At 45.0% G+C, this 12,049-nt stretch overlaps 1 protein-coding gene across 13 annotated transcripts in view; it reads right to left on the bottom strand.

Moving 5' to 3' along the window:
- Window positions 1–3,267: 3,267 nt before the first annotated feature.
- Window positions 3,268–12,049, bottom strand: part of GPR160 (G protein-coupled receptor 160) — a 606,153-nt gene continuing 597,371 nt past the window's right edge. For all 13 annotated transcript variants that reach the window (XR_011276091.1, XM_069618543.1, XM_069618544.1 and 10 more), the window contains one exon: window positions 3,268–4,476. Coding sequence is in view for 12 of the 13 variants with exons in the window: in XM_069618543.1 (XP_069474644.1) it covers window positions 3,364–4,446 (1,083 nt within the window). In the remaining variant the exon portion in view is untranslated. The remainder of the gene's footprint in view (window positions 4,477–12,049) is intronic.

Below are 12,049 nucleotides of genomic sequence, written 5' to 3'. Positions count from 1 at the left end.
CTCGAGCTTCCCCTTTTCTCCTTCAAGGCTTTCGCCGTCATGGACATGCAGTCCTCGCACTCCGAACAATGGTGCTCGACTCCCAGGCACCACAAACAGATCCTGTGAGGATGCGTCAATGACATTTTCTTTCCACAGTCTTGACATTTTTTGAAGCCGGACCGTGGAGTCAGTTTGGATGAGGAAGCCATCGAGTACGAGTCGGTATTCACGAGGAATAATGAAGTATATTTGACTGAAGAACTGAGCAACGATATTCCGAGGCCCCACGAAGCGTGGAAAAACGGAACTGAGCTATGGACGCTGGGTGTGGCTATTTATGGGCATGGTGATGTCTGCGCCGATACAGTGGCTGTCGAGGGACACCAAGTCGACGGATGTCGATGCGCAGCTCCCTTGGCTGAAACTTTTTTCCGAGGCCAGCAAGCTGGAGACTAATTTTCAAAGATAAGGAATACGTCGGAGGACACAATCCCTTCGAAAAACAGTTTACTATGGCTGCGGTGTAGTTGCTGTGGCAGAAATTAGCAAATGAAAGTGTTGGATACAGCAGGTGTTAGATAACAGGTAACCAAAAAACAGTGCTAAACCGATGATAGAGTTAGCAATGTGATGGTAGCGAAAGGTAGCAAGGTAGCCGTAGGGCGAGGAGTTAGAAAATAATATAAGTACACAACTACGAGAAGGCAATTAGGTTACTGTATGTGGCAGCCAACACGGTCTAGCATTACAGAGGCCCAACTGTAAGCAGGCAATTTTGTAGGGCGTAAATAGAGTTTATGGTGCGATCCTGAGGTCCTCAGACAAGCTTGGGACAGGAGCCTTATCTGATGGCCTTCACTGAGAGGTGGCTTACGCCTGCCGGGGCTCCGGATTGGCTAAAAAGCCAGTTCTGCAGCCAATAGGTGACAAGTTGCTGTCCAGGCAACGAAGGTAGCACAGGCCCATGATCACTTGGTGGCCATTTTAGAACGGCAAATGGAAAATATTTTCATGTGCAGATGCACTTGAGTTAATAATAAATAGCTGCACGGCTTATTCAATGCAGCAGTCACTTAAAATCAGTATGGTCATGCGATCTTGAACACGAGATCAGATGGAAGCCGAGCGCTGCTTTCTTTGAGCATAATGCCATGAGGCTTACCTCCAGGCAGCTGGTAACTGCTGATCAGCTGGGGTTTAGGGGGCTGCTCCTGCAGCCGCGATGGTGAGGTGAGCCGGCCTGGGCATCTGGCGATGAAGAAGCTGAAAAAAGGCTTGGGACAGGAGTCTTATTTGATGGCCTTCGCTGAGGGCCGTCTTACGCCTGCCAGGGATCCGGATTGGCTAAAAAGCCGGTGCTGCAGCCAATAGGCGACAAGGTGTTGTTGGCCGGGCAACGAAGCTAGCGCAGGCCTACGATCACTTGGTGGCCATTTTAGAACAGCAAATGGAAAATGTTTATGTGCAGATGCACTTAGAGTTAATAAATATTCTAGACCCCCCAAACCCTTAGCTGTGTTAGCGGCTGCAACAGGCGCATTATTTCTACGAGGAGTTTAGGACTTAACATGCAACAAATTTTACATATCGAATTATCTGTGTACAGTATTTCCAAACATTTGTGAGCAACCTGTTGGGGATCATCAATTTTATGTCTGGAGCGTCATCTGTGAAAGTGTTGTTTTAAACACATTTTCACCACCAATACTATAAAACCCTGAAAAGCCAGGACATCAATCCAGGTCACAGCATATGCGTTCTCATCGTCTTTAACACCATTGGCCGCCATTAGCTATTTTTGCGATCCCCTGGGTTTTCAACTTGCTTTGAACAGCACAGTAAATATTGATAGTGTCTGCTATAGCTTCCCTCTCCTCACTGCTGTCCACTTTATTGGTTGGAGGTGTTAAACCAAACAGACGCATGGTTTTAACTACGGCTAGTTCTCATGCCCCTACAAAATACTAACGTTTGCTTTAAAATATACCCACCCAATAACTGACCATCTTATATCCGGTCCACATGGACCCCTGTTTTTCCCAAAGTCTCAGTGGGGCGGGGTCATGACTGCACCATTCTGTACAACCATAGATTCATATCTGCTGTGTTCGGATCCCACTTCTCCTGCGGATTGTCGCCTAGGCCACACGACCAGTGGCTGCTCCAGAAAGCACAATGTCGTACAAGGTAGCAATTTCCAGATTAACTGTGGTTATGGGTACATCTTTACTGTTTTGAATGAAATCTCTAACAGTCTACCCCATAACCTTGACAATGAGCAGCGGCTCATTGGGAACAGTATCACCATGTTTTCGCAGAACTCACCGGTTTCGCAGTCGCTATCAAATCCTGAGCGTCCTCCATCTCACCGTGACCCCTAAGAAAATAAGGGGTATAGCCATTGTTTGAATCACTGGAACTTCCGGGGGTTGTCTTTCACTCGTCCTAACTGTAGCAGTTCATAATCGCAGTTTCCTCTGCACCATGCTGAATAGGCCCTGAGAAGCCAGAAGAGCGCATGTGTTTCCCAGGCCTACCACAAAAAACTATATAGCCTCATTGTAAACCCCTCCACCAGCGCGGTCATAGCCTTGGAACCACCCTTAGACCTGTGTATAGCCTGTCCAGTTTATATCAGAATTATATAAACGATTGGGATTCTTATCAAAATTATCACATTTATATCAAATGTATAATTATATAAATTTATATCAACATTTTTATCAAAATGTATATCAAAATTAATCAGGTTCATTTATATAAAACATGTTGGCAGTCAAAATGTATACATTTTGGGGCGCAATAACATTTATGGGGTCAAGAGAGCATGGTTAGGGGTGGGGAAAAAGGGCAGGCCACCTGTAAAATGTATCACTGATGAAAGTTACCCCCTTGTACTACTATGCTGCAAACTTTACTGACTGTATAAAGTTTAGAATAATGTGATAAAGTAAAATGAAATGCACTACAGTCTCTAACTGGGTATGTGTTGTGATTAGTAGCCTGTGAATGATGTAATGCATTAACATAAGGAAGCTTAATTGGTAGAAGCTTTTTCTTTTTTTTCCTACGATTTTACGGTCACAGTACCACTTAGATGGAAGACCTATATGAAAAAATCGGAAGTAAGCTTCCTTTGCACAAGGGCATATCATGAATTTTAAAAATCATGGATATCAGGGAAATATTACAATTCCCAATAAGTCCATACGCCAGCAGCTTCTGTGAGGGCGCTGTACAAAAAAAGGGGTTCAAAATGAAATTAATCAGGCAAAACTGCAAGAATTAATCAGAAGAATTTAATAATTTGCTGTACACAAGGTATATTTACAAAACAATCAAATGGACAAGTTACTTTCAGGGAACTCTGCACAGAAACACTTACACAACAGTCACCACTACTGAGTTTTCAAGCAGCATTTCAGCCTGCTTTGAATGTTCATTAATGACAAATGGGGAAAAACGAAAATGCCAACTAACAAATGGGTCAGAAATGAACAAATCAGTAAATTCCAGATCCCTTTGTTTGATCCAATGTGCTGCACCAATCAAGAAGCTGTTCAGAAAATATAACCAGGGTACGTTCATGTCCATGTAGGCAGGAATCTCGGCGTTCAGGAACACTATAACCATTTGAAGCACAATAAATGGCAGCCAAGCGCCAAGAAAGCACATCATGTAACAAGTCAACAGATGCCTTTTGCATGGTTTGGTCTGACGACGGCTAGTTGCAAATGAGAAAAGCAAAGCATGCTCATTTACATGGGAGACAATTCTAAGAGACTGCAGTAAAGTGACAAATTCAACCCAACAGAACATAACCACAGCACAAACGATGAACAAGATTGCCAAGGAAAGCCAGAAACTCTGATGGCTAATGTAGAAGGGACACTGAAATGAAAAGTAGGAGTTGATTTCCAAACTTGAATATATGGTTGGGCTTGTGAGAACATAGTACACTGTTATAACCCATAAAACCAACACAGCAGTGACATACAGTGATCTCCGGAAACAACTTGGAATTCTAGAAGATGGGGTTATGACAATAAAGTAATCCAGGCCAGCCACAAAGAACACTGGGTAATGCATGACCCCATAGGTAAATGACACAATTTGCGTGAATAGACAAATATGGTATTTGGTGAACCGAACGCTGAAAAGGGCACCATCCTGAAAATAGGCGATGAAGGATATTGTCAGTAATAAAATAAAGTCAGCAAGAGCTACAGAAAAGCTAAAATATCTCAGGAAGCTTGGTTTCACATTCTTTCTCTCGGATCCAAAAACAAAGAGGTTCAGGAACACTTTCCCAAGCATGGTCAGGAGCAGCATGGAGCTGGCCTCTAGAGGTTGGCGGTCTTGTTCTGCAAATATTGTTACATTACGGGCAGTTGCAATTAAGGTATCCATGCTTTTTTGCTCCCCAAACGCAGAGATTCTCAGAATCAATTCACCAGTCCCCATATCAGACCTCCTGATGGAAAATGACCCTGCCTGGGGGAAAAAGGAGATACAAAGGTAATGGTTATTTAGGGTTATTCATAAAAAGGGTTTGCACATTTGTTTTAATTGTTATTTAAGTACAGTAGACCACATTATCCATCAAAAGAAAAACACATTACTACAACACCTGTATGTACAATTGCATCATTATGGGAGTCTGTTGTCCCGCTAGGTGCTAGTTATGTAGATTGTTTATCAATATGTCACGAATGAGCAAAAGACTATCATAATATTTATGTAGAATTGCTTTCAACTAGTAAAGTCATAGAGGCTGTACGGAATGCAAGGGTACTGATACAACAGTACCTTTGAATCTTGTAAACACTGAGCAGAATAGCTCCTAGACATTTTGGCTTTAAGTGGCCACAACAGATGATAGAAATGGAAAATGAAGGTGATCTATCAAACGTTCAAATCAGGTTTCAAAAGAGTGCCCTATTGGCGATGTAAGTAGATCACATTTCATGCTCCCTAGAGCCAAAGTCAGTGGAAGCCATCCCACTGCCCCTTTGCACCAAGGCTTGTGAACAACCGGGCTGTATAGCAGCCATTGATCTGATGTGATAGGACAACTTATTTATATAGCGCCTATACACAATGTATTTCAAAGCTCTTCAAGGCAAGTGAGGGAACAAGGGAAAATACAATGACATTCTTACAGGCCATGAACAGTAAGGATGTGAAATTAACTATCGTACTGAAGAGCTAAGACATAGATAAGGAAGGGAGGGGGAGAGTGGGAAGGAAATGGAAACAGACAGGCAACAACCGTACTAGGCATGACAACATTTCTGGTAGAGCCGGAGAAAAACAAAATTTGAGGGAGAGGGGTGCAGAAAGGGAGGGGAGGAACAAAACAAGCGATTATCCCACCAGGCCTGATGATATTTCAGATAGTGCTGGAGGGCGGGGGGGGGGGGGAAGACAGGCGTGGTTGCTATCATACAAGGACCAGGGACAATTCTGATAGAGTAAGTGCATAGAAGAAAGTGAAGGGAGGAGATAGGAAAAGGGAGCAAGGAAAAGGGAGAAAGGGGGAGGTGGAGAGAACAGAGTAAGCATTCAAAATGAGTGGAGAAGCAAGAGAGGAGAGCGAATACAATTGCAGAAGTCAGCAGTAACACATAATGTTGCAAGCCAGAATACAAGATGAAGATGGGAGCAGCATGATTCAGGGCCACCATGAGTACAAGATGCAAAAGAAATCCAGCATGAGAGTTGAGCAAGGGCGACGCACCGTGAATCAATGAAGTCCATAAAAGTCAAATTCAGCATTGGCCACAAGGACTGATGGTGAAACCGGAATGCATCAGGACAGACTCCTGCAGAAGTAGGTTGATGCGGGGTGGGTGGGAGGGGGACATGACCAAGAAGACTTCCCATTCAAAAGATGCCCAATGTTAACCTAATGAGCGATTAAGTCATCAATACCACCCTGTACTAATAAAATGTCTCGATTGCTGTCAGGGACTTTAGTCTTGCACCAATGATATAATGCACGTTTAAAAGTGTATACAAAAAAGCCAGCAAGTATCAGTGCAACTAACAAGGCAGCGCCTGAACTAAAATGGTGTTATTTTAGGCGTGTCCCGGGAGGATAGCTCAGCGGCAGCGTGCGCGTCTTGGAAGCAAGACGACACGAAGCAACAACGGGTTCGATCCCCGGGTCCGCGCTTAGAAACCTCTGGGAGTTTAAGCGCGTTATAAATACGGAACTAAGACAAAAAAAACAACACAATTACACAACTAAGAAAAACAATTCCTGTAACAGCGCCTCGATGCCTGTGGGCTGTGTGAGCGCTTTATAAATGTTAAATAAATTAAATTAAATTGTTCTTGAACGTTAGCCAGCATTTGTATAGTGCACATCTGAATCTGCCTTTGGTGTGGCATAGAAGAGCTGTAAATTTGTCAGAGGTGCACCGTAGCACAGGTCTGCCTAAACAGACTGCTGTGGTTTCTATGCATAAGTAGAAGGCTGTGCGGTTCACCTGTAGCATATGTGGGCAGATAGTCAATGTAGTCTGCGAGGGCCAGAAATGCACTGCAATTGTGTCACAGTTTCTTAGACAAGCGTGTAGCAGCAGGCAGGGTCACTTGCTGATAGGTTGCCAACAGCCTTTATTCAGGCCATGCAGGATATGCATGTAGCTGCAGGGGTTAAAGGGTGTCCAGATCATTCTTTCATTATTCACTGAACCAAAGACAAATTGCACAGAACATAACGACTTCTCCATTGAAGAATTATGGTGCTGAAGGAGGAATTCCCAGCATTCCCATGAGTCTATGCGATATCAAGGCCTCCTTTTAATTGTACAGTCTTGTTAAAATCAAGCCTGAATTAGTCAAAAGGGTACAAAGGGCAGCATATCAAATGTTTAACAATGTAATATCCCAATATTATATTGCAGACAGTAAGAAAAACAAATAAGAATAAAAAAGAATCACAAACCTATCCTAATATTGACAACAAAAATAAAGTGGTTTATAGTTTTTCCACACAGCAAAAAAAAGGGGAAGGTTCTGTAAAAATTGGTAGAGGGTGGGCACTACTTCAGTGTTCTAATCTTTAGACTAGTAAAAATTCTTCATTGTACATAGTATATCTATGGAGCGCCGAAGTAAACAAGACCGTTGGCACAAGGCTACCAAATATACACATAAGGTTCAAGGTTGCCCCTGAACCAACCAAGTGCTCTCTATATCCCCTGATCACAGGTTGAATCAAAATGTATATACAAATTCCAATCATTTCAATACAATGTTCCTCATGATTAAATCATGTCTTCCATAAAAAAAATGTTTTATTAATGAGTCCTTCTATTGCTTCATAGAAGAAAGTGTGAATTTAAAACAAAGTGTCCTAAAGCCAATGCATTTCAGATGTTAATCGGTCTTCAGGGCTAAACACTATTAAGATAGACAAACCTATTGTAATTAGTTATTTATAAAGTGCTTCATACCCAGAGGTTTTTAAGCGTGGACCCGGGGATCGAACCTGTGTTGCTCTGCGTCTTTTGCTTCCAAGGGGAGCGAGTTGCCCCCGAGTTTCCGAGACAAGGTGCTGAATTCCTCCTACAGCACCATGATGAATATACAAATAAATAAAAATAAACTGCAAACAATATACCTTAAAAAAATACCACAAAAAAAATAACTAATCATGAGACAAACGTCAAGAAAGAACAACAAAAACGTCAGTTAGCAGGTTGCGGATTCCAGACTTCATTTGTACATAGCTCTCAACCATTTGTGTTGCAAAGGCGGGTGAAACCACCCGATTTCGTTTTTGGCGGGTGAGACGCCCATTGGAATGCATGAGCGTGCTGGAGGCTTGGCGGGTGAGTCAGCCCTTTAAAAGGCGGGTGACACCCGCCAAAAGCGTGTGAGTTGAGAGCTATGTTTTTATGTAAGAAAAAGTGTTGTTAGCCTGCATACATCAATACGTTTGTGCACGATTGTAAAAAAAAAAAAAAACAGCAAATGTGCCCACATGTTAGCTCGTCTTATTCTAGTTGCATACGCAATTAGTCGAGAAGGTTGTATATGGTACCCGAGTCTTCCTTTTGACGTACTCTAGGTTAATGGCCACGTTCCACTATAGAAACCGCGACAAGGTGTCCAGAAGGTTAAAAAAAAAAGATAAAATACAATTTAGGATCCCTGCAGAGCTCTACAACAACAAGTTTACCTCTATTGTTTTGTGGAAGCTCTAACGCGGCATCAGCCTCGCAGCTGCTGCGCCATGCACAGCCGCAGCCTTACCTGCAAATGCTTTGTCGTCGTCGAGGGTGATGTGCAGTCACGTGTAGGTCCACGTCATGACGCCACAACCGCTCGCTTCCCTCGCGTGCCGACCGCATGGGAAATGACAACATGAACATGAATAGGATTTTACATACATATAAATTCTAATAGTATTATGGCAAACAGAACGTAAACAAATATTCAGCTTCTCTACACGTGGAGAGCCAAGTACCGTCTGTGCGCTACCGTACGTGTTGCAAGCACCAAAAGTTGCACGCATATAGAATTGGATAGCATATCCGGTGTAAGACAATAACGGTAAGTGCGTGGCTCCCCAATGATGGAGAACCCAGCACAGTATAGTGCATGATGAAAGCACCATGCAAACTTGAGCATGCTACTCTATTTCTATTTTTCATGTAATGTGTTCTTTAACGCTTATAAAGAGAAAGCTTCCCCCTTAATGTGACACTGCGATTTGTATGAGGAGTAAAGGGAGCATAACCTAGCGGTCTCCCAAGTCTGCTACAGCCCACACGATCTGCACCGAAGGCCACCTACGAATTTCGGGCATCTGTATAAACACGGTACTGGATGGAATCCTGACTCCCACCCCTCCCCATTACCCGCACAGGGTCTACATAGAGAACGTTGGTCTGGAAGACACTGCAAGACAAATGGCAACGGGGGACAGCATCAGCTCAATGCCTCAAGCCACTGCCTTTCTGCAATTGCAACCAAGGAATTCTCGTCTTGGGTGGCGGGGGGGTGGGGGGGAGGGCGAAATCAATGGGTGAAAACGCAACTGGTGAAGCATATCCTTTAATAATGCATGACACATGAGACCAGATCCAAGCAAGTTGGGGTAGCCATGTGTCTACATAGGTGTGATGGAGGATGTCTCCTGGCTATCCCTCAAGCGGAAACTCAAGTTCTGTGCTAGGTTGGGGTGGGTAGATAGCTGATGAGTTTGGGTTATTGGAGGCTGGGGGGGGGGCGATAGACCAGGCAACTGGCGAGTTGATGATGCGGGGGGCCTTTCAGGGTGCTGACAAATTGCGGTTGTCGTAGGGGTGGGGGAATGGGGGAGACTGGGTACGAAAAATACACCACACACAGGTTGCGAGGAGCTGGCAGAATTTGGCAGAGGGGGGCAAGGGTGGGGGGGGGGGGCTTGGGGGAGGACAGACCACCAGACGGCTCAACCCTCTGCAGCACATATCTTACCAATGACTAATGGCACCACTTCGTTTTATTACCTGGAATGTCAGGGGGCTGAACTGCCCGTCTAAATGCAGGAAGGTCCTTTTGTACATGTAGCGCCATCAGGTGGGGATTGCCTTCTTACAGGAGACCCATTTAACATTGGAGGTAGAGTCCAAATTCGGGAGGAGCTGAGGCTGCCACAGATACTTTTCATTGTATTCCCCTTATGCAAGGTGTGGGAGTACCCTCATACACAGCTCTGTGGGGTTCTGCCAGACCAATGTTGTTAAACATCGAGAGGGGAGGGCGATTGTGGTGCAGGGCACTATTCAGGGGAAATGTACACCTTAATTAATTGCCATGGCCCAAACAAAGACAGACATGCTGGACTGCATAGAACAGCAGCTGAGGAAATTTCCTTAAGGGGAGTTAATCTGGGCTGGCGACTTCAACGCAGTGATGGACCCTGAATGTGATCGGACGGGGGATGGCCAACGCCTAGGAAGCAGGGGGACAAGTAAATTACAGGGAATGGTCCTTGTATGGGAGATAGAAGATGTGTGGAGGGTTAGAAACCAGAACGTATGGCAATACACGCACCACTCTGCATCACGGTTAGACTTCACTGCTGGGACAGGTTAGAGAGGTAATCCTTGCCTGCATGCTGTCCGATCATGCCAGCTTGCAGCTAACCATTGAATTATCAGGACGTGCAAGAGAGAGATTGCCCTGGAGGTTCAAAAAATAAAGCCTCATGGACACAGTGTTTAGTGAGGGCTCCGCGGCAGCCATAGACACTTTTTTTTAAATTAACGAGGGATCAGTGAAATCCGCGGGGACGTTGTGGGAATGTTTTAAATGTGTGATCAGAGGGGAATGCATATCCACGGAATCGTGGATCATAAAGCAAATTAGAAAGGAGCCGGCCGCCAAAGAACGTAACATACAAGCAATGCAAGCGGCCGAGCCCACCCCATCAAACCTAGAACAAGCAGAGATTCTGCAACAGCTGCAGGACTTCCAGGAGCTGGCCCGACGGGAAACCAAATGCATTTGGGGCATGTCAGCAATACATCAATATGGGGAGGGGCAGACTCCAGGCAGGATGGTAGCAAGGGCAACCAAGATTGACAAACTCAAGGGCAGACAACCTCAAAGGCATAATCCTAGCAATAAAGTATGAAGGGTGGATCGGTTTGAGGATAAGGAGATAGTCCAGCAATTCCTTGGGTTCTATAAACTACATTCCCCCCCAAACTCGGGCTTCCCAGGTAGAGACAGACTCATACCTGCACTGGTGGCAGAGGACACAAAGGGAGTGGTTGGTCCGTCCATTGACATTGGCGGAGGTGTTGTGTGTGATGAAATCCCTATCATCCGGGAAATCTCCAGGACCAGACTGGTTTATGTCCGAATTCTACAAACATGCCGATAAACTCGCTCCCTGTCTGCTGCAGATGTATCAGCACTGTTTAGAGGAGGGGCAGGTGCCAGAATCCTTGAGGCAGGCAGTGGTAGTGGTGTTGTTGAAGCCAGACAAACCTTGCAATGACTGCTCCTCCTACCGCCCGATATCACTTATCAACCTTGACAACAAAATCTTAGCTGCCCGCCTGTCAGCCCTGATGCAAACAATGGCGAGAGCAGATCAAGCTGGTTTCATACCAGGGCGCTGCACCTCATATGGACTCAGGAGGATGTTTGGGCTGATCTCTGCGGTGCGACAAGAGGACTCAGTGGTGGCAGCTTTGCTCGACGCCACCAAGGCGTTTCAATTCCATCAAATGGCCATTTCTGTTCTCTGTGCTGCGCTGTATGGGAATAGGGTGCAGTTCATAGCTATGGTGTAATTATTGTACACACGCCCGGTTCCCAAGATAAGGGTGAATGGTCAACTGACACAGACTATAGCACTGGGCAAGGGGACATGCCAGGGGTGCCCTCTTTCCCCCCTGTTCGCCCTGGCAATAGAAGCACTAGCGCAAAGAATAAGAGAAATGCACATACACCAGGGAGTCCATATGTATACACACAAAGTGGTGATATCATTATACGCAGATGATATGGTGCTGTTTATACAAGACCCCAGCACCAACCTTGGGCCCAATCATTTGTGATGTTCAGCAATTCAGGGACCTCTCAGGGCTGAGCGTAAACACCACTAAATCGGTCTGCTTTCCGCTCACAAAGTGGAGCAGAATCACAATGGGTGGGGGTTCCAGTGGCATATGGTCTAAACCCGATATCTGGGGATTAACATTGCAAGGGACGTCAGGGTTATATAAAACGGCAATTACACAAGAGTTCTAGAACAAGCAAAGGTGGTAATGTCCAGGTGGAAGACTGTTACTCTCATTCTATACGGCAGGACATATGTGATTAAAATGACATTACTCCCCAGGTTTCTATATGTTTTCCTAAACTCCACTATAGCTGTAACCAGGGAATATTTTAGGGAACTGAAATCGGCAGGATCACAGTTCATATGGGCGGGCAAACAAGCCAGGGTCTCCTGGGATAAACTAACAGCGTCCATATAGAAAGGGGGCCTAGCATTGTCCGTTTGAAACGTACTACAAGGTGGCACAACCAGTATTTCGCCTCTACTGGT

Source organism: Ambystoma mexicanum, chromosome 10 (genome assembly GCF_040938575.1).
Source record: "Ambystoma mexicanum isolate Mex_15411 chromosome 10, UKY_AmexF1_1, whole genome shotgun sequence".
Lineage (NCBI taxonomy): Eukaryota > Metazoa > Chordata > Amphibia > Caudata > Ambystomatidae > Ambystoma > Ambystoma mexicanum.
This window is presented reverse-complemented; position numbering and strand designations above follow the sequence as displayed.